At 43.9% G+C, this 20,394-nt stretch overlaps 1 protein-coding gene across 6 annotated transcripts in view; it reads right to left on the bottom strand.

Annotated features, from left to right (window-relative positions):
• Positions 1 to 3,114: 3,114 nt before the first annotated feature.
• The window catches only part of RAB17 (RAB17, member RAS oncogene family), a 71,923-nt gene continuing 54,643 nt past the window's right edge, over positions 3,115 to 20,394 (bottom strand). For 3 of the 6 annotated variants that reach the window (XR_013608740.1, XR_013608738.1, XR_013608739.1), the window contains 3 exons: positions 16,558 to 16,651; positions 4,884 to 5,327; positions 3,115 to 4,827 (listed from right to left, as the gene is read on the bottom strand). Coding sequence is in view for 3 of the 6 variants with exons in the window: in XM_078681358.1 (XP_078537484.1) it covers positions 5,209 to 5,327; positions 16,558 to 16,651 (213 nt within the window). In the remaining 3 variants the exon portion in view is untranslated. Of the gene's footprint in view, positions 5,328 to 16,557; positions 16,652 to 20,394 lie in introns of all 6 variants that reach the window. The other 3 variants (XM_078681358.1, XM_078681357.1, XM_078681359.1) reach the window with 1 other exon arrangement.

The following is a 20,394-nucleotide window of genomic DNA, read 5'->3' as shown; positions in this document are numbered from 1 at the left end:
ACATGTTTGTGTCAGCTTTCACTGTCCTCTGCCAGCTCCTCGGCGCTCTGCTGTCGCCGTCACTGCTTTCACTGTCCTCTGCCAGCTCCTCGGCGCTCTGCTGTCGCCGTCACTGCTTTCACTGTCCTCTGGCAGCCCGTCACCGCTCTGCTGTCGCTCGTCACTGCTTTCACTGTCCTCTGCCAGCTCCTCGGCGTTCTGCAGTCGCCGTCACTGCTTTCACTGTCCTCTGCCAGCTCCTCGGCGAACTGCTGTCGCAGTCACTGCTTTCACTGTCCCGTGCCAGCCCCTGGGCGCACTGCTGTCGCCGTCACTGCTTTCACTGTCCTCTGCCAGCTCCTCAGCGCTCTGCTGTCGCCGTCACTGCTTTCACTGTCCTCTGTCAGCCTCTCGGCGCCCTGCTGTCGCCGTCACTGCTTTCACTGTCCACTGCCAGCCCGTCAGCGCTCTGCTGTCGCTCGTCACTGCTTTCACTGTCCTCTGCCAGCTCCTCGGCGCTCTGCTATCGCGTGTGTGTGTGTGTGTTCGTGTATGTGTGGCTCTGTGTGGGTGCAAATGCAATAGGTCTCGCATTTGCGAGGTATTAAGCTATTGGCATTGTAAATGACAATGCCTTTTATTTATGTTTTAAAAACAAAAACATAAATAAAAATAATGTCATGAGCAATGGCAATAGCTCTAACTTTAACAATGCCGAGACCATTGCATTGTAAATGCTTGTATTGATTATTTGATGTGGTGTGACTTTAAAGGAGTGGTAGGACACTTTCAAAAGAATATTTTAATGTAATGTAATGGAACTGAAATTAACCTAATTATAATGTGCAAACTAACTCTGGACTGCAGAATCTTGGTGCGGGTCTCGGAAAGTCTTTTGCTAAGGTTAGAACAGGTACATTTTCAGAGACCTTTTAAAAAACCAAGAGTGACTGGGAGAAGCATAGCTCTATCGCTGAAGTAGTGAGGACTTTGATCAAATAAAGCTTTCCTGCCTTTGGAAGAAATTTTAACATTCAATAATCAGGAAGTCAGGAACACTGCTTGGCAGACACCTAATAAGGTGGATTCTCTCCTTTCAGGTCTCTGGGACTAGGGTGTTCTTTTTTTGTAGGTAAACAATTAAAAGAATTCTCTCTTGCACATGGAGCCTCTGACAAGACATTTTAGCTAAAAAGATGAGGCCCCTTCTGGAAAGGCTCTTGACAAGGCATAATGCAGTATTCTGCAGCCTCAGCAGCTTTCAAATCTGATAAGATGGAATACTTGGGTAGAATAAGTTTGCGTTGCATCCTTCCCGGCATGAATTGATGGCAGTGTAGATAGACTGAGAACAGTAGAGGCATGAGGGACCTCGGTTTGTTAATATAATAGAAGTAGCTGATGAACAGAACAACTACTTTTGCAATTAATGGTAAGTCAGCATCACAATCAAAGGCCCTCTTTCTTACTTTCTTGGAAGCCACTAAAATATGAACAAATAGACCTAGAATGCGTTGGAAGGCTAAAAAGGATCTCTTACAGGCAAAGCATAACAGTTCAGTTTTTAGACAGCTGTACTGTGAATGTGAAGGCTGTTACAGGCCATCCAATCCTTACCTCCAATAAGAACCAGTTGAAGGTCTTCAGCAGTCTCCTTACCATTTGAGAACAGCAGTTTGTGGGTGAAAACCATATTACAAACTCTAGAATTTGATTTGAAGTTGATAGATATACATACGTTATGGGGACAATTAAAGAATTTGGATGAATGCAGCAGGAGACCTTATGGCCAACTCCCATGATCCCACCTCACTCTCCCATAACAGAACAATGTGCAATCCAACATTGTTAGAAGAAGAAAAGCAAACTATATATATTTTTTTTCTTCAAATATCTGTCTGAAAGTCAAGATTGCCTTGCTAATAATGGCAGCTGGGAAGTATGGAGGGAAGTATGGATAGGCATGCCATATGTAGCACTATAAGCACCATTCTTTCCCCATGAAAATACAAAATACAAGGATGGGATAGTGTGTAGTTTTGTCCTGCTCTTCCGCTTTTCCTTTTGAAAGCTCCCAAAGAGACAGAAGCACTGATTAACAAAACTGAATTGATATTTAAATTGCACTCCTTCTTCCCATCATTCCCAACACAAAAAATATATTTTTCAATTTCATGGCTATGATCATCTAAGTCCCCGATAAAAAAAGTGAATTAAAACTTCAAAGGGCAGAAGGTCTGAGAAGCACATTTCAAATGTCTTAAAAGAATCCGTTTATTCGAGAGACATGTCTTAAGAATTGTCAACCACCACCATGTCAGGTGTGGAAGAGGGAGGAGGCCTGGCTTGGTCTATAGCCTATGGACAGCTATCCCTCAGTATGTTTGTCTACTTTCCTGATCCTTCACTTGACTGAGAGTCCATAGATCCTACTGCCAACCTGCGAATCCACATAAGCAGGCACTAAGACAACTCCACTCTGAATTGAAGTGCCTGATTCCACAACAAAATGCAGTTTCTACCTCAAACAGATAAAGCATTACTAAAATGCTGACCACTGGGGACAAAGCAGTGTGAAACACTTTGCAAACGTTGACTGTTGATTCTTCACACAAGGATTGCTGTTCTCAGGCATTAAAGAGGTGAGAATCATATCCAGCGGATTTAAATACCCCTTCCACTCCCTGTTGAAGGACTCGGGTAAGGGCTACTGTGTGCACCAGATAAGAAAAGGCTGTATTTTCTAAAGTAATTTAAATGGGATACAAGGAATGACTCGGTCATGAAAATGCTCGCTTCACTATTCAAGCAAATTTATGATTTCATCAGTTATTTCAAGAAGACAATTGTGATTCAGAAGAAACTGAAACATTTTGCTTCCCTTTTAAAGGTCTGGAACCTTCAAGAAACTGCCATTAATGTAGTTTTATGACCCATATACAACGTTGAATATTGGTCTTTAAGACTGTTTCATGTTAGAAAGGGGATCTTTCTACAAATTTTATAGTGTGAACAGAGATTCAACCTAAAACTAAAAACAAGTTTGAAAAAATGACTGGGACGCGTAGGGTAAGAGTCACCTTTAACTACAAACATTATGTAATATATGCTTGTTTCCAGCTGACTATAATGTTGTATGTTTTACAAAATTAGTTTTATTCTGGGTGTAGAACGGAAGTGTTAATACAATGGCGTTCCATGCAAGGCAAACTCATTGATTGTTTATGAATAACATTTGAAAAAGGATCTGCTAAATATGTACACATTTCTGTCTTAATACACTTTGACATCTTGTAGCGCTATGGGATACCTTAGGTGTTCAAAATGTCCAAATAGTCAGTTAATACTGTGCCTTTCATAAAATAATATGCAACATAATTTTCCTTTCCTTACTGCATAATTTGCGTTTTCATGGCACATTATTTAGTCAATCCTACCACATAATTTGGACCTATTATAAAAGCAACCTTTAAAGATGCATAAACCTTTTTTGCTAACAACTTCCTCCGACAGGTGATTTAAAATCTAGCTTAGACCAAAATAAACACTCTCATCCAGAGTGCTGAAGGCAGTGATACCCCCTACACACCCAGCCCTTTCTGTAGGCTAAACGCACACCAGTCACTCATCTGGCACAATTCAGTTAGTTCACAGCCATCTGGACAAATGTTAGCAACTTTCATAGGCTCAACCTCTCCCTGGTGTTCTTCTGTGTATTTTCCAGTTGCAGGATCTGCCTTTGTAATTTTCTTTTCCATCACTGGAATTTATCAATAGGGAAAAATATAGAGGCAGATTCCTCACAAAATGAAAGACCTAAATGGGGCATGGACGAGAGACAACATGATATGCTACCTGTTGGGATGAGGGACTGGGACAGAAAATAGGCCTGGCGACCAAAAAAAGGTAGCCCCCATTAATGAATTAGATCGCTAAAAAAAGTGGCCTATGTGTGCAAATTGGGGCAGTTTTAAAATTGTAAAGACAAGCTGTATAAATGTTTTGCAAGGTATAGAAGACTACATGTATTTTAGCTTGTTGCAGGCAACGTGTGTGGTGATATCTGGGAAATCAACGGGAAAAACAGGTGCACCAGACCATAAATCAGTCCCACAAATAGCCAAAAAGTGGCCCGCCCACTGACCTGTCAGGCCAGCCCTTCGGGCACTGCCTTACTGCCCTATAAGCCAGTCCAACCGGAGGTGGGGGACCTAGAAATCGGGAGAAGGCAGGGCACAAGGTTGGCAGAGGAGAGGTGAGGACATCTAAGAAATTATAATGAATAGACTGCTAATTTAGGGGCTTGCCAGAGGGCATTGCCCACAACACAGTCATAGGCTGTGAGTAAAGCACTTGCTATTGTGAGCCTGCTATCTGTGTGTGTGAAAAGAGCCGTCTAAAAACATATTTATTGATTCATCTGAGATGGGGAGGGGTGGGGAAGGGGAGAGAGTGTAGGCAAAAAGGGCAAACTGAGATTGAACTAGCCAATTCATCTCTGCCCCGTAGTTCCACCCTCAACATTTAGGAGGAACTAATGGGAGATAAAACACACAATCATGTTCAAGGGATCTGTGTAGATGAGCTCAGTAATTCCCTGAAAAAAAACCAATAACTATTTATAAAGGACCTGGAACCGACGCAGGGCAGAAAACATTCTTCAACCAAAAAAGATCAGACAGTACCGCCTCACCTCCCGCATCTGTCTACCTGGTATCCTCTTTAGGGGGAACATCCTTTACAACGCGGATGTTACCCCGCGCTACAGTTACAACGCGTCTTTTACAACGCAAGTCGTAACCACGACTTGCGCTGGAGGGCGCTCAAGGACAAGGAATAGTAGATTTACTATTCCAAAACCTTCCCTACTGTACGTAGGCTGGTGTTGGAATAGTAAATTAAACTATTCTAAGTCCAGCACCCCTACAGCGCAAGTCGTGGTAACGACTTGCGTTGTGATAAATGCGTTGTAACGGTACGCGTGGTAATACCACGCGTTGTACCGTCGTACATCCCTCTTTAGAGATGCTGTAAAGGCTGTAAGACTTCTCATACAGTCTTGTGTACCCCAACCCTTTCAAGCCCCCGCCTGGCAGCCGCCCATTAATGACAGCCTCATATGTGGAGCTCCGATAGCCATACATTTTATCTCCTTCCAAATGCGCTTCTGCTACCGCCACGTCCCAAATGAGTGCCAGGCACACTGCAGCAGTGGCATGGTACCTTCTCCTAGCTGTGGCAGCATGCTTTGTGCCCTTCTGCCAGACTGGCCTCTTCAGGGTCTGCACACGAGGAGCTCCACAGGCTGTGCAGCTTCTTCTGCTGCTCTTGTTTCAACAGCTCCTGAGCTGTGGAGGAAGGTAAAAGTGTGTCAGTGAGAAAGGCTGCGTCTCAGAGGAGCACTTCACCAGAGCAAGTTGATACATAAGTAATTCGATAAAGGGAAACTATGATCCATCAATGCATGCAGTAGATACATCGTTACATAGATATATGCATACTCGGATAGACATAGACATCAACATGTATTACATACAAATTGTGAAACATAAATGCACTGACCCGTCTTTTCTCTGCACCCTTTGATGTAGCGGCATCTCGACTCAAATAAATCAAGAGGCTGATACAAAGATACAACACTGATACATAGATACAGCTCCATGCAGATTAATGATTCACTTGTACATAGATAAACATATGTAAATATAAAAATGAATCAATACATAAATTACACAGATTATATAAGAGTATGGACACTAGAATGTTAGATGCATGTATCAATAGTTACACATACACAATAAAACCATAGTAATAATGTAGTATCCTTGCACCTTGTTTATATTATATACATGTTTTCTCCACCACTAGCCCAGTCTGTAGAATGCTGCAGTTATGATGTGCATGAGAATGTTGGGAATCTGTGGGCTAAGGCCTTCAGTTGTCATTGGACTGAGCATCATGCTGGATGCTCCTGGTGGGGCTGTTCCACCTTATCTACATATCTTCTAATAAACATCTTTAACTTCATCTACCGTGTGTGGACGTGAATACTACAAATACCTATTCACATACATGGAAAATATTTCAAACAGAGTGAAAGACAGATACATGAATTTTAAGATACCTTCACTCACACATATAAATATATAGTTGCTACATAGAATTATCAGTAAGAAGAAGCATTTATCAAATGATCAATGTTAACGAAATCCATTGATACACATATGTATAGGTGAATACATTCAACGTGTTGACGGTTTAATTTAAATTGGCCAGTAGGGATAGTGTAAGAGGTGCATCTTTGCATAATGTTAAATGTAATGATTTATAGATAGACTGTCAACATCCGTCTCTCAGAACACTCCTCAGGTGCCTACTTATCTGTGTCTTCTTGTGCGCATCACTACGTAAAGTATTTCTGGTAGAAATAAAATAACTCAACTAAGAGATGATACAATATTACCCAGTTGTTTCAGTAAATAAGCCTGAGTTGTTACTCAGGTAAAGTAACAACTTCAAAACACATACACAATACAAACGAAAAAGTATACAATAGAAATCATATAACCAACTAAACGTTAAAAAGTATAGACAAAGAATACGAGATAACAGCATCAGGACCCCAAATCGGAACCCAAATGTGCTATTTGCAATAATTTAAAAGCCTTTTTCCGAGCTATATATAATCAAGTTGTTAGGGCAGAAAAGTTCTCCTGCCCTGAGTGCCCAGCTTTACTGATGTCTGGATCTCGAATGCTGATATTTGTTGTCATGGGTAAACACAGGAGATGCATGTGCACCATAAAATAGGCCTATCTCACAGATTGTTGTCTTTTTGTCCTGGCAGGGGTGTCGAAAGTGCTACCCTCATTGTAGTAAAAGGTTACTGCCTTTACCAGGAGTTACGCCGGGTGAGGGCGGTGGTGGCAGAATACCATGTAGTGATCAGTAGGAGTAAACAGGTCCTTTTTGCCTGTATCACTGGAGTGTGGCCTGCAGGCTCATTCAATTAAAGTTCAGCTGCTGTGTGCTTAACTCACCCTTGGCCTACATCGGTTTGGTGTGTAGTGCTGAGCAGTGCATGTGTGATGTACATGTGCTTGATGATGTATATGTACCTGTGAATGGTACAATACAGGGCAATTGCAGTACTGTCCAACGAGTGTATCTTATATGTATGTGATGGGTGTATGTGCGCCTGTGAGTAGTACAATGCACAAAGGATGTAGTGCTGTGCATGTATGATGTATACATGTGCTGTGTGTGTGTGCCTGTGAATGGTACAATACATGGCAGACTCTAAGTTGCATTTTGCGAGAGCCAGGGCTGCATGGTGAAGACATGAGGAGGTAGAGAAATCCCTCCAATAGATTCCTGCATTTCTGTAAGATAGGTGGGGCACACTGGAGAGAGGGAGAGACAGGCTCCCCAGTAGACTTCAAAGGGTGCTCTTTGATTGAGAGAATTCACAAGGAAGGGGCCTGGGCACATCTCAGGAAGGAGATGGGGCTGATTAGAGAATCATAAAGAGAAGGGTTGAGGCCCTGGACTAAACCTTTTATACACACATCACTTTGGCTGACATCCAGGTGTGAATTCTTAGTCACTCCTATGGACTCTGTATTGGGGCTGTCAGCTTTGGAGTCGCTCCTGTTGTGACAGACTACTTTCTGGAGGAAGAGAAGGCAGGGGAGTGGGCACTTCAAAAGGAAGCAGAACCCTAACATCAACTTCAAAGACTCAGACTCTAAATCACAGTATGTGTCTGGAAATGGACTGTAAGAAGGGGAGCTTAAGACACCAGAAATTGTCAACTATCAAGCAGCCAGTCAGGTGATGCAAGGAGGATAAGCTCTGCAAGACTTTAGTCTATGAACAGGAGTGGGGGCCGAGGCCTGCTAGTCTCCCAGCTGGGTGAAGGGGCATCACCCAGGGAATCCAAGACCACCTGCCCTCGAGCTTGGAGCACCAGCTCTTCTCTGCTTGCCAAGTCCCGTGTGCATTGTGAGATAGAGATTACTGTGCTGAGATGGCCTTGTCCCTTGTGAGGCGGGGAGCCGGCGACCCCGTATTTCACAAGGGGCAGCCATGAGGAAATCTGCTGTGCCAATCGGGTCAAAGCCTGTGTGCGCAGTCGAGAGACAGTACCCCCATATGCCAGAAGAGATCACCGTGACCTGGTCAAAATCCTCACATGAGGAGTGAGGCTGCTGTGGAGATCCCTACATACCTATACCATGACTGGGGATCAGGTTAAGGGTCTTCACACTACTCCCCCTCCCAATCGCATAGAGAAGAACAAAAGATCGCAACCAGCCTGGAGAAGCCATGAAGAACTTTCTGTCACTGCAGCTGTGTGGAGAAACTTGAGGACCACCGAGCACAACCTGCCTGGCCTACATGCAAAGAACTTACCAGAGACATCCACTGCTACTCCTGCTCCTGTGGAGGGGGCACGCTCGGAGACTCCAGTCCTACAAGTGTGGCTTAGACTTATTTCGGGGCATGGGCCCACTGGGGAAACCTGCTTGCAAGGTAGCTCTTCAGGGCTGGAACACTTTTGACTTTAAATACAGATTGGGTCTCCTGAGAATCAGACTACTAGTGCGATTTCACCTGAATGCCGCCTATAGCGAAGGGGGAATAACAGCTATAACTAGAACAAGGAGGGAGTGGAACCACCTGAAGAAACACTAGAGCCCTGACCCCAGGGGACTGTGGAAGTTGTTTGTGAATGCCGTATTTATCTTTGTGTTGATAGTGGTAAAATAAAATACTTTTTTCATAAAAGGAAGTATTTGACTGGCCCATTATTTATTGCTGCGCATCTTTTGAGTTGTGATCCTGTGTTCAATCCCCCGTATCCTCATTTTCCTGAGAAGGGTTGGACTGCTCGACCCGCGTTACTACTGAGAGTCAAGTGCCGAAGGGATACTTGGACCAGTTGCTCAGGTCCTACAGAAGCCGGGGTCCCAGGACATCAGTAGTAAAAGGTCTCGGCTCACATGGCTGGGTCTGGTAGCTCCTCCTTGCCCTGCGGTCCTCTAAACAGGGTTCTGATTCAAGTGTTCGCAAACTAAAAGGATCACAATCCTTTCTCATGGAAAACAATGATCAACAATATCCTGTGGGAGAAGATAATATAACCAACCCCCCACCTACAATAAACACTGTGCTATTTCTGTTGACCTCTGGGATTGCAAAAAACTGTGCCACAGCACTGACTGTGATCCTCATTCTGGGGAAACAATGGACAAACACTAATACACAGAAGCGTATCTGAATACTTGTTCTGGCCCTTACAATATAATGACAACTACTATTCTGTTCTCAATCAACTAGTAAAAATGTGGAAAATGCCAAACATCACCTTAAAATCATGCTTCTAAGACTCTTTGTTTAACAAGTGTTGCCCATAAAACTTGCTTTGTCTCCAGATTTAGGAACAGATATTTCACTGTTTCTTCAAATATCTGGATATCTTGCGACAAAAAAAGGTTTCCACAACACTTTTCAATGGCTGTATGTCCATGGTGAATCGATCTTGACAATGATAGGGGTTGTAAAGGGAGGTGTAACAAAGGCCAAAGGAGGTACACATGAACTGCTAAGGACAGTATTTGAGCTTTGGGTCTGACTAGGAACCAAGCAATTAGCAAATCACAAGTACTGCTCTTGTTGGAGAATCAATCAACCAATCAATCAGGTATCCCGCCAACAGAGGTACACTGTTTGCAAAAAGGAAGCGAACTATTACAGAACAAATAGCCATGTTTTCAGAGGGGATGTATGACGGTACGACGCGTACTGTCACAATGCGTGCTTTAACAACGCGTCCCTTACAACGCAAGTCGTTACCACGACTTGCGTTGGGGCGCGGATTGAGAATAGTATAATTTACTATTCTAACACCAGTCCCCGTGGACACTAGGGAAGGTGTTGGAATATACTATTCTTAATCCTCTAGCGTCCTCCAGCGCAAGTCGTGGTTACGACTTGCGTTGTAATGGACGCGTTGTTAAAGCCTTGCGGAGTAAAATCCGCGTGGTAAAGGATGTTTCCATTTCAGAGGTCTTCTGAAAAGGCTTTTGATGGCAGTGAGAATTATATATATCCCCTCTAGAGTAGAACTGGGAAAGAGAAGGTGGGGTACAGTTTGTTCCTGTGGTTTCTGTGAGCAGCAACAATCTTCCACCTTGTACTTATCATTTTCGTTTAAAAAGAAAAGATGTCAGGTACAGCTAAACCTACCAACAGGAGGAGAACAGTAGCAATACTTACTTCACCATAGACGCACACTGCAATTGTTCATGATTGCTAATGTTAGAAAAATTCATATAAATATTGTAAACATTAACTCTCATTAAAAAGGGTTCCCTGGTGCCAGAAGTCACAGAACATAATTTACCGGCAGCCAAGTAGACATCACTCCTGGCTTCAGCTATGCACCCTGAAAAGTATTATTATGCTTTTATCCACCAGGAGGTTCTCTTCTTGATATTTGGGTTGGAGATATCAGTTTAAATTATTCCCTGTTCCAGGGGCTACATTGATTTGCTTTTTGGGGGGAGTACAATTTAAGTCAAACTGAATCAAAATGTGAAAATTACAGGAAACCTACTGGAGACAAAGTAAAACCGTTAGGATTTAGCTATAACTTTCATCTTCACAATGTGTTAAGTCTTCCAGCTAACTCTGATGCCAAAGGCCAGGTAGAGAACTAAGACTGCCACAGTTTCTCACAGCTTGTCAATAAACAAAGACACTACCATCTACATCTAAAACTCTGCAGATCTGAAACAGAGTGGACTGTCTTGGGAGTGCGGAAGTCAATGGGACTTGGTGAAGCTAAAGCAGTGGTTTGTTGTAGCACTCCTGTCCTGGCAGGTCCTCAAAAAGTTGCTATGAGGGTGGTGGAGTCAAAGCTCTTCAGGGCTTTGAATCAGCTTCCAGAATATGTTGCACTATTTCTTGGTTCGGTTTTCAGCATTATTCACACAGCTCCTGTCATATGCTTGCACAGCCTAGAACACATCTATATGCATAAGTGGCAGGCAGCAGGGCTAAATGGAGTTTTTGGAAAGTCTCCAAAGTCTTTGCATCACTCTTTTATTGGGTGTCATTTTCAGGAGTTCTTCAGTAAGTTATTTATCAGACTATCCTTTGTTCCCTTTGGTCTTGTGGTGCTTTTAGCCACAAATCAAAGGTTCAAGACATATCTTGTTTTGTTCAGCCCAGCAGAAAAGATGATGAACAGACAAGGAATGGCAACAATGAGGAAAGCCCAGGTAAAAACGTATCGATGGATAAGGGAGGAGTTTAATTGTGTCAATGGGCTTGGGCAATGTGTGGAGTTCATTTTGTGTGGAAGAGAAATATTCTGAGATCATTGAGTGCAAATGAAGTATTGCTGCTTAAGCATGTGGGTCCAATCTGCCCAACACTCTAGATCTGTGTATTTTGTATGGTGCAGCACTTTATACCCACTCCCAAGAGCCCAGGACTGGGTTGGCACCACGTTGCCAGGCAAGACTCTCATATGGCAGGTGCTGTTTGTGGAGTACTTGGAAGTCTTTTGTGTCCCTGAGATTTCAAACAGGAGACAAGCAGACAATCCCTCTGAGTCACTCTCGGTTCAAGTGGTGCAGGTCCAGTCCTTCAAACCAGGCAGAAGGCAGCACAGAACGGCAGAAAAACAATTCTTCCAGAGCAGCAGTACAGCAGAGTGGCAGTTCTTCAGAAGCACAGCAGTCCTTCTTCCTGGCAGAGTTCCCACAGGTACAGAACTGTACTGAGTTGGTATGGTCAGAAGTCGAGTTTTGATACCGAGTGGTGCCTTTGAAGTGAGGGAGACTTCAAAGAGGGGATTTGAAGTGCACAGAGATCCTCCCTTCCTGCCCTGCTTCCAGACTCACTACAGGGGATTACGCAGTCCTTTGTGTGGAGGCAGTACACAGCCTATTCAGGAGCAAGAGTGAGGCTGCCGAGCTCCTCCCTCCCATCCTGTCCAGGATGGCCCATTAGGATGTGGTTGGCCCATCCGTGACATCTAAGCTCCCTTTGTGTGTGGCAGTCTAGAGGGAATGCACATGGCTGAGCTGTCACCCACACCAGACATGTACTGAAGCATCAGTAGAAAATATAATCTTTCTAAAAGTGGCATTTTAAAAATGTTAATGATAAATTGACCATTACTATTCAAGAGGGTTTATCATTACAATTTCATAGGTAGGAGAGGTAGGCCTGATAATAGTGAAAAACGAATTTGGGAATTTTTCACTACCAGGACATGTAAAACTTCAAAGTATATATATTTTTGGGGGGAGTTTTATATAGCGTGAACACGATCTGAAAGTATCAGAGCACTTTATATGAGCACCAGTTGCATTACAGACAGACACATTCATTTTTGTTAGGCAGAGGAAGATTACGTTATTTGCCCAGAATCACAGGATGTTGAGCCCCCTGCCGAGACTAAAACCTGGTTCGCTCTAGCCGTTAGGCTATATCCTGCCTTTTACTGACACAGCACCCTGCCCTATGGGCTTCCTAGGGTCTACCTTAGAGGAGACTTGTATGTAATACAGGGGAATTTAAGGCCCGGCTTGCTTGAATCCAGTGGCAAAGTGAGCAAGGGACTCACATCTGAGCATACCCTGCCACACTTATGGCGGCCAAAAGCGGTACAAAAGGGGGTGGTGATGGACCAGGGAAGACATGGCTTGGCAGTTCGGGCTGGACTGTTCCCATGAGGCACAGGGTCAGACTGATTTGCATATAGCCATGTCTGAACTGGGGTGGCAGAGTGGGCTAAAGAACGGTGATGGATTAAACCCAGATGTTTTGACTGGGTGTGAGTGTTTGATTGATTCAGATGCTCCGTCCACCACCACCCCCTTTTGTACCGCTTTTGGCTGCCATAAGTGTGGCAGGGTATGCTCAGACGTGAGTCCCTTGCTCACTTTGCCACTGGATTCAAGCAAGCTGGGCTGAAGACGGCTGGAATGCCAGAAACCGGTCCTCGGAAGCTTGTTTCCGGTCCAGGGAAGACATGGCTTGGCAGTTCGGGCTGGACTGTTCCCATGAGGCACAGGGTAGACTGATTTGCATATAGCCATGTCTGAACTGGGGTGGCAGAGTGGGCTAAAGAACGGTGATGGATTAAACCCAGATCTTTTGACTGGGTGTGAGTGTTTGATTGATTCAGATGCTCCGTCCATCACCACCCCCTTTTGTACCGCTTTTGGCCGCCATAAGTGTGGCAGGGTATGCTCAGACGTGAGTCCCTTGCTCACTTTGCCACTGGATTCAAGCAAGCCGGGCTGAAGACGGCTGGAATGCCAGAAACCGGTCCTCGGAAGCTTGTTTCCGGTCCAGGGAAGACATGGCTTGGCAGTTCGGGCTGGACTGTTCCCACGAGGCACAGGGTCAGACTGATTTGCATATAGCCATGTCTGAACTGGGGTGGCAGAGTGGGCTAAAGAACGGTGATGGATTAAACCCAGATCTTTTGACTGGGTGTGAGTGTTTGATTGATTCAGATGCTCCGTCCATCACCACCTCCTTTTGTACCCCAATCTCAATATATAACAGAGGATCTTCAGTGGAGAGGAGTTGGCCTAGCGGCTAGTGCGGTCAACCTCAAATCTGGGGAACTGAGTTTGAGTCTCTGCAACAACGCTGAACATCCTGTGATTCTGGGCAAATCACTTAATCTCCCCGTGCCTAACAAAAAAAAGTAAGTGAATGTGTCCTCGTGTAACGCAACTGGTGCTATTTAAAGTGCTCTGATACTCGATACCTGCGGGTCAAGTTTGCGATATATAAAACTACATAAAAAAAAATATATATATATATATATATATTTTATATATATATATATATATATATATATATATATATATATATATATATATATATATATATATATATATATATATGTTGTGGACAGACTCTCAGGACTAGCGGATGAACAACTGGATTTCCTTTATTGCTCCCAAGAGTGAGATTCTCTTAGTTATTCTGGTGACACATTCCCCTTCTCCACTCCACTACTAGGAGCCAGCACATAATCAGGGCGTCACCTTAAACGAAGACCTGTCATTTGATTGACACGTACACATGGCCCACAAATCTTCTGTAGCTCAAAAATTTAAAAACTATTCGATCATTTCACTTGATGGAAAGGATTTAATAGAAGTTAAGGAATCTTTTGACTCTGCACTTAAACCTCAATGAGAAACGGATAACTGCAGCTACTCTGATCAAAGTACTTCTGCAACTAATCGTATGATGTGCATCACATAACAGACCAATGTAATAATTTCTTCTTAATCATTTACAAGTCCGTACTCTACAGCTGGGTTGCAGATTTTGCTAAAACAAAGGGTTACTTTTCCGACATTTGAATATTCATTTTGACCCAAAATATGGCCTAGGTCAAAGTGGCCCGACTTGAAATATCTTTAACACTAGTAAACTTAGCTTGCCTACTAGGGAATGCTATACTTTGAAGTAGAAATGTAGATGCCATTAAATTTGTAAACTCAAAAAATATCAGGATTCGTATTAAATCTTTCAAGTAGATAAGTTTTGATTTGGAAAATCAAAATCCTATGAGGGTTCCCACTAAATCTTTCAGGAAGTGATTAGGAATCTGACAGGAACACATCGATATTTCCCATTTGAGCAATATCGCATCAAGAAAAACATGATTTTTTCCTAAGGTACAAAACTTAGTGGCCAATTTACAGGCCCATTGCGCTTCCGGGACATCACTTTTCCCATATTAAAAGTGAGGCAACGGCATCGCAAGTGGCTTGTAAATAAGCCCCTTAGTGTTTTAATTGCTCAATATGCTCTTAATGTACAGTATCGTCTGTAGCTGCCAGTGACTTTCGCTAATCCTTCCAAGATTTCTAGCTTGGCAAAATGCGAGGGACTAGAAACCGAGAAGCCAATTTTCAGAACAAAAATTATCTGTATCAAAACTGCCTACTAAACACTCAAATTAAAAGCACTTTCTAGTGGTCCTTCAGACAGAGAGTTTGAGGCTTAAATCTTCAATGGTATGCCCCGTGCAGCAATGAGAACAATTACTGAAAGAATCAACATAAGCACATAGATGAAGGGTTGCACTACGGAGAGTATCTGCTGGGGCTAAAGGGAGCTGCCTGGAACTTAAGGGGCTTATCTACAAGACCCTTGCGCTGCCGGTACGTTACTTTTTTTCATATTAAAAGTGGCGCACCGACGACTCAAGGGGCTTGTAAATAAGACCCCAGGGGCCTCCTTTATGAAAAGTGACCCATCGCTGCGTGAAAACAGCTATGCGTCACTTTTCATTGCGCCCTCCTTGCGACATGCTGGATGCGTCATATTTACAGTATGACGCATCATGTCGCAAGGAGTCACAGATACGTCAGTATTTCTGACGTATCTGTAGGTGCAAAAGTGACTCATTGCTGAGTGTGTTACGAAAGTGATGCAACTCCATCAATCGTCATTTCACATGGGCAAGTCCCATTTCAAATGTGCCTGCGTCAGTCTTATGCCTGCTGTGAGGCAGGCGTAAGATATTGCGTCCTAGAAGTGACGCAGTGAAATCTCATAAATTTCACTGTCACTTCTACGAGGCTTACTTGCGTCTGAACGCAGGGGTTTACAAAGTGACGCATCAATCTAGATGCGTCACTTTGTAAATATTACGCACCATGGCACATTTTTTACCTTGTTGGTGAGTCACAAAAAGTGACGCACCTGATGCGCAAAAGTAACGCAAGGGCACATAAATACGCCCCCAAGTATTTAGCCATTCAATAGTTGTTTATACAGGGCTATGACATGAGGCCTGACCTGCAAAACAATGCAATGCACCAATCTCTCATCCTATTTATGTACCCCTGGCCCATAATGATAACATACAAGTCTTTCCAGGTTCAGGCATCCTCAGAGCATTACATTTCAACAATCATCCTTTCTAAAAATGCTCTAATGGCATTCCTGCAAGACATAGCCACCAGCAGATGTGTTGTTGTTGACCTTGCTGGGAGGCCACCTGAAAAGCTGTCAGAGGATACTACAACCTTTTGCATCCCAGTATAGCGGTACCCAGCATCCTTTTCTGCCACATCTACTGAGCTCTTGTCGCATTTCACGACATGCTGCCTATTGCTTGGCACTCTGAAATTCACATATTCTCTGTGGGCATATGAACTGAGAACTGACTTCTTGATACTAGGTGCACTTGATCCGTACTTGAGAAGGGGATTTAAGAATGTGAGTTTTCCCCTTCCTCGCCAGTGCCCTCAACCACCTGTAATCATTAAACTGAGACTATGAACGAACATTGCCTAAGCCTTAGGTCTTGCCTACGATGCAGCTTTTAGCTGTCTGGTTGCAAAAGACCTCTTGTAGACCATAGCCAAAACATACAGTCGGCTTAGAGCCTGCCGATTCCTCTCCATTGGTTAGCTTTAGTGTCACTTTCATTTGCTTGCCTCTTATTCAATAGCTTGGCTTCCTTATATTGTGTCACAACACATGATAATGACAGTGAGCTGACATGTTTGAGCTTACCCACAGCCAGGAAGGCTTCGGTCACATTGTAGTCGTCCTTCGCCGACGTCTCCATGAACAGAACGCTGTTGTCCTCAGCGAAATTCTGAGCCTCCTGTGGATGTACATGAGAAAATGAAATGTTTTCATTCAATGCTGAGTGCAGGGACGCTCTCTTGTGGTGAGCTTGGGGAACTACAGGTGGCGGTGCGCTGCCCTCTCATGCACAGTGCTTGCTAAGGCTTAGGCGCCTCGTTTGCTGCGCACGACTCTGGGCCAGAAATACAAAGAACAGGCCAGCTTTAGAGCTGGTGGCGCCCGGTGCGACAATGTTTGTTGGCGCCCCCCAAGGACCACCTCCACCACGGATTCACTCAACACCAGCTTTAACAGTACCCAAGTCTCCATAACCACTGTCTCTCAGATGCATATATAGCACACTCTCTCAGATACATATATAGCACCACTCATGCCAGTGTAGGGTGTGAGAGCACTTTGCATCACACACATTACAGAAGACAATAAATCATACATGTGTAACTCAGTAAATAGGAAATGTTATAAAAGACCGAGGACAAGCCACATGTCATCCATACTGGTAGGCAGAATAGTTTATTAGTGCTTGGTCTAGAGAAGCACAAACTCAGAATTTAAAAAGTAACACCATAGTTGGGGGTTCCTTTTAATAATGAGAATAGATTTCTGCCTAAATAATCTTTTTTGCTACATTAACCTTTGCTCAAATCTACACTTTGCAGGGTGCTTGCAGTTCTTTGATAAAAGTTGATGGTTCAGTACTATTACAAAGTGCATAGAATATAAGTAGGCCAATGGGTTACTGCTTTTAAAAGAGACATAATTTTGTTTCTTGCAATTCATAAATTCAAATCCTATGTTAGGATTTTAACCTATAAATGCAAGTGACAAAATGACCTCTCCTTTCCAACGAGTAACCCACTGACCTATTTACATTCTATGCACTTGGTAACCTGCTAGGTACTTGTTTTCTGCAACAGGCATATTAACCCTCTGCACTACTTTATAGTGGGTCAAAACCCAATGAAACAAAACTCCGATCTCTCTTCAGGACGAGCCTTAATCACCGGATTTATCCTGACATATTTTTGTTGCCTGGAAATTGCAGGAGGAAACGAGCGCGGCAGCAGCAGGTGCTTTCATATAACAATAAACTTGCAAAACGGGGCCCACTGGAAGCCAGCACCCAGTGCGGTGGCACTGGTCGCACCGCCATGAAGCTGGCCCTGGTAAAGAAGATACTGGTCATACAAAGTGTTACAAATTTGCGATCCGACTTTCCGTGACCAGTATATAGTTTTGCGAACCGACTTTAGTACTAATAGGTTGGTTCGCAAAATACCGAGCCCGAGGGGCATCGAGTAGGACCTGCCTAATTAATGTTCATTTGGCAGGTCACAAATAGTAACTGTTTCCCACTGGCTGCAAAGACAGGGACAGTGGCCTGAAGAGTACAGCAGACCACCATAGACAAACAACACAAAGCCATGGAACCTTGAGTTCCCTTTAGAATGGTGCACATAATCGGTTAAATACTTAGGTATTCATATTCATCTAGACTCAGCTCAAATATTAAGGGGCATATTATCAAGCACATGCGATAATTATCGCAAATCGCGGTTTTCATTATCGCCATCTATCACTGGATTTCAGCGCCGGGTTAGCAACGTATTATTAACGCTTTTCACCCAGGCAATGTGAAAAATCCAGCGATAGAGGGTGATAACATGCATTAGCGAGAGAAAAGCAGCAAAAAATGACCTGCGATAATGTAAACCTTGATAATAGACAGGTGTGGACTTAGTCCTGAGATCACCTCCCATGTTACAGATGGCTAAGTCGGATTAATAGCAGGAGTTAAAATCCTGAGATAAAGGGGCCTTAGCACAACTTTGATCATCGATTTGCGAGTCTGGGGCATCCTTGTAAATATTGCGCTGCAGTTTTAGCAATGTTTACTCATGTTGTTCTGTGAGGAACGACCACTTTGCATGTCATTAGTTATAATAATCGCTGACAAGCAAAGTGGAGAAAAGAAGGCTGCTAACTCAAGGAAATAATAGAGCAATATTTAAATTGCCCCTTTTCGGACAAAAATGGGCACTAAAGCGGCGAGATTGGGCTTGATAATTTGCCCCTAAGTCTTAATTATGGGCAGGCAGTGGGCACGTTTACCACTCAGATAGAGAAATGGCTAAAATGACCCCCCGTCTTTAGCTGGTAGTGGCAGTCATAAAGATGGTAGTCCTCCCTAAATTTTTATACTTCAACCACATACCGATTCCTTTCACCACTCAATTTTTTAGTATGCGTCTTTCCCTTCTGAGCCGGCTGGTATGGGGCGGTAAACAGGCACGAGTCCGATGGCTGTCCTTACGTTACCATATGAGAGAGGGGGTTATAATGTACCAAATTTTCAGCTTTATTATTTGGTGGCACAGAGTAGTTATGCATATACCTGGTACCACCCTGAAGCCCGGATCCCCTATTTAAGACCAGAGGCAGAACAGGTGCTTCCCAATCGCCACTCGGCGGTCCTACCTACGGGCTTCCCCAGAGACCCATTCAACATTCAGACCGTCTCCTCTATGAGCTGGGCATGGCATAAATTATGCTGGAATAGATGGGCTATACTCCTCTGTCCCTCCTGCCGTCAACCCTGACTAATCCCCATTACGGGTGAACGACTGGTGCAGCGCAACCTGACGGGATTCAAACTAGCAAGTTTGGGGGATTTGTATCCAGAAGGCCAAATTCTGTTCACCCACAGAAGAAACACGCTTCAACTATCATAGATCATGGACAAATTCGTCCTGGGCTGCATCCACTCCGCCTTACGTTCCACTTTCCCGACATTCCCACTGGAGCCAGCCTCGTTTCCCCCTCTAACACTGGTCATAGAAAATGCAGACAGCGCGCATTTGATCTCAAAGCTTTCCAAGGCATGGGCCTCACTGAAACCTGTCATGACAGCAAAATTCGCAGTGCATTGGAAAAAGACTTGGGAATAACAATCACAGATGAGCAAATGGGTCAAATGCTGTTCAGTTACACAGGATGTCTCCCTGAACAACAGACACAAACTTTTACATTTTAAATATGCCGCATTTCTTTTACTCCAGCACTGGCACCCACAATAGACCCATCCAAGACACACAACTGTCGCAAATGTTGCGCTCCACATGCGGACTTCGCACACCTCACCTGGACATGCCCCAAATTACACGACTACTGGGAGCGTGTACACCACACGCTGGGACAGATGTTGAACATCCTTTTGACTCCAATTCCAGAAGTAGCCCTGTTGGGGTACACAGTAAATTTCCCCAAAAAAATCTGTAGGTTTGCTTCACTAGGTCTTCTATTAGCGAAGCGAGAGGTGGCCCTGCATTGGGGGCGGAAAACTCTACCAAATGTCCAGAGTATGCTACACAGCCTCGCCTATTGCAATGTAAATAGTGTGCTCTTTGCAAGTATGATGTCCAGTGCATCTCGCCCCAAAGATATCTGGGGACCCTACAGGTCGTACATCGAGACCCTTCGACAGGAATCCAAGTCCCAGCTGGAACGTGGCATTGTCCCTGAGAGAGTGGGGTGATTCCGTCCTTCCACTTGAAATGGTTTTATGTGTACAACGGTCGGCACGCCGAATCGAGATGTATGTTGGCTTTGGAGAATAAGGGGTGTATTTGCTGAACTTTTTTACAACAGAGAAAGGGGTGGATACAAATTGGACCCTAATCTAACATATGATTATTAATGCCATTGGTTCTACCATCTGGGGCCTGTTCAAATATATTTGTATAATGCATAGGACACTAA

The sequence above is a fragment of the Lissotriton helveticus genome, chromosome 3_1 (genome assembly GCF_964261635.1).
Source record: "Lissotriton helveticus chromosome 3_1, aLisHel1.1, whole genome shotgun sequence".
NCBI classification, from domain to species: domain Eukaryota; kingdom Metazoa; phylum Chordata; class Amphibia; order Caudata; family Salamandridae; genus Lissotriton; species Lissotriton helveticus.
Note: the sequence above shows the minus strand (reverse complement) of the source record. Positions and strands in the feature narration are given on the sequence as shown.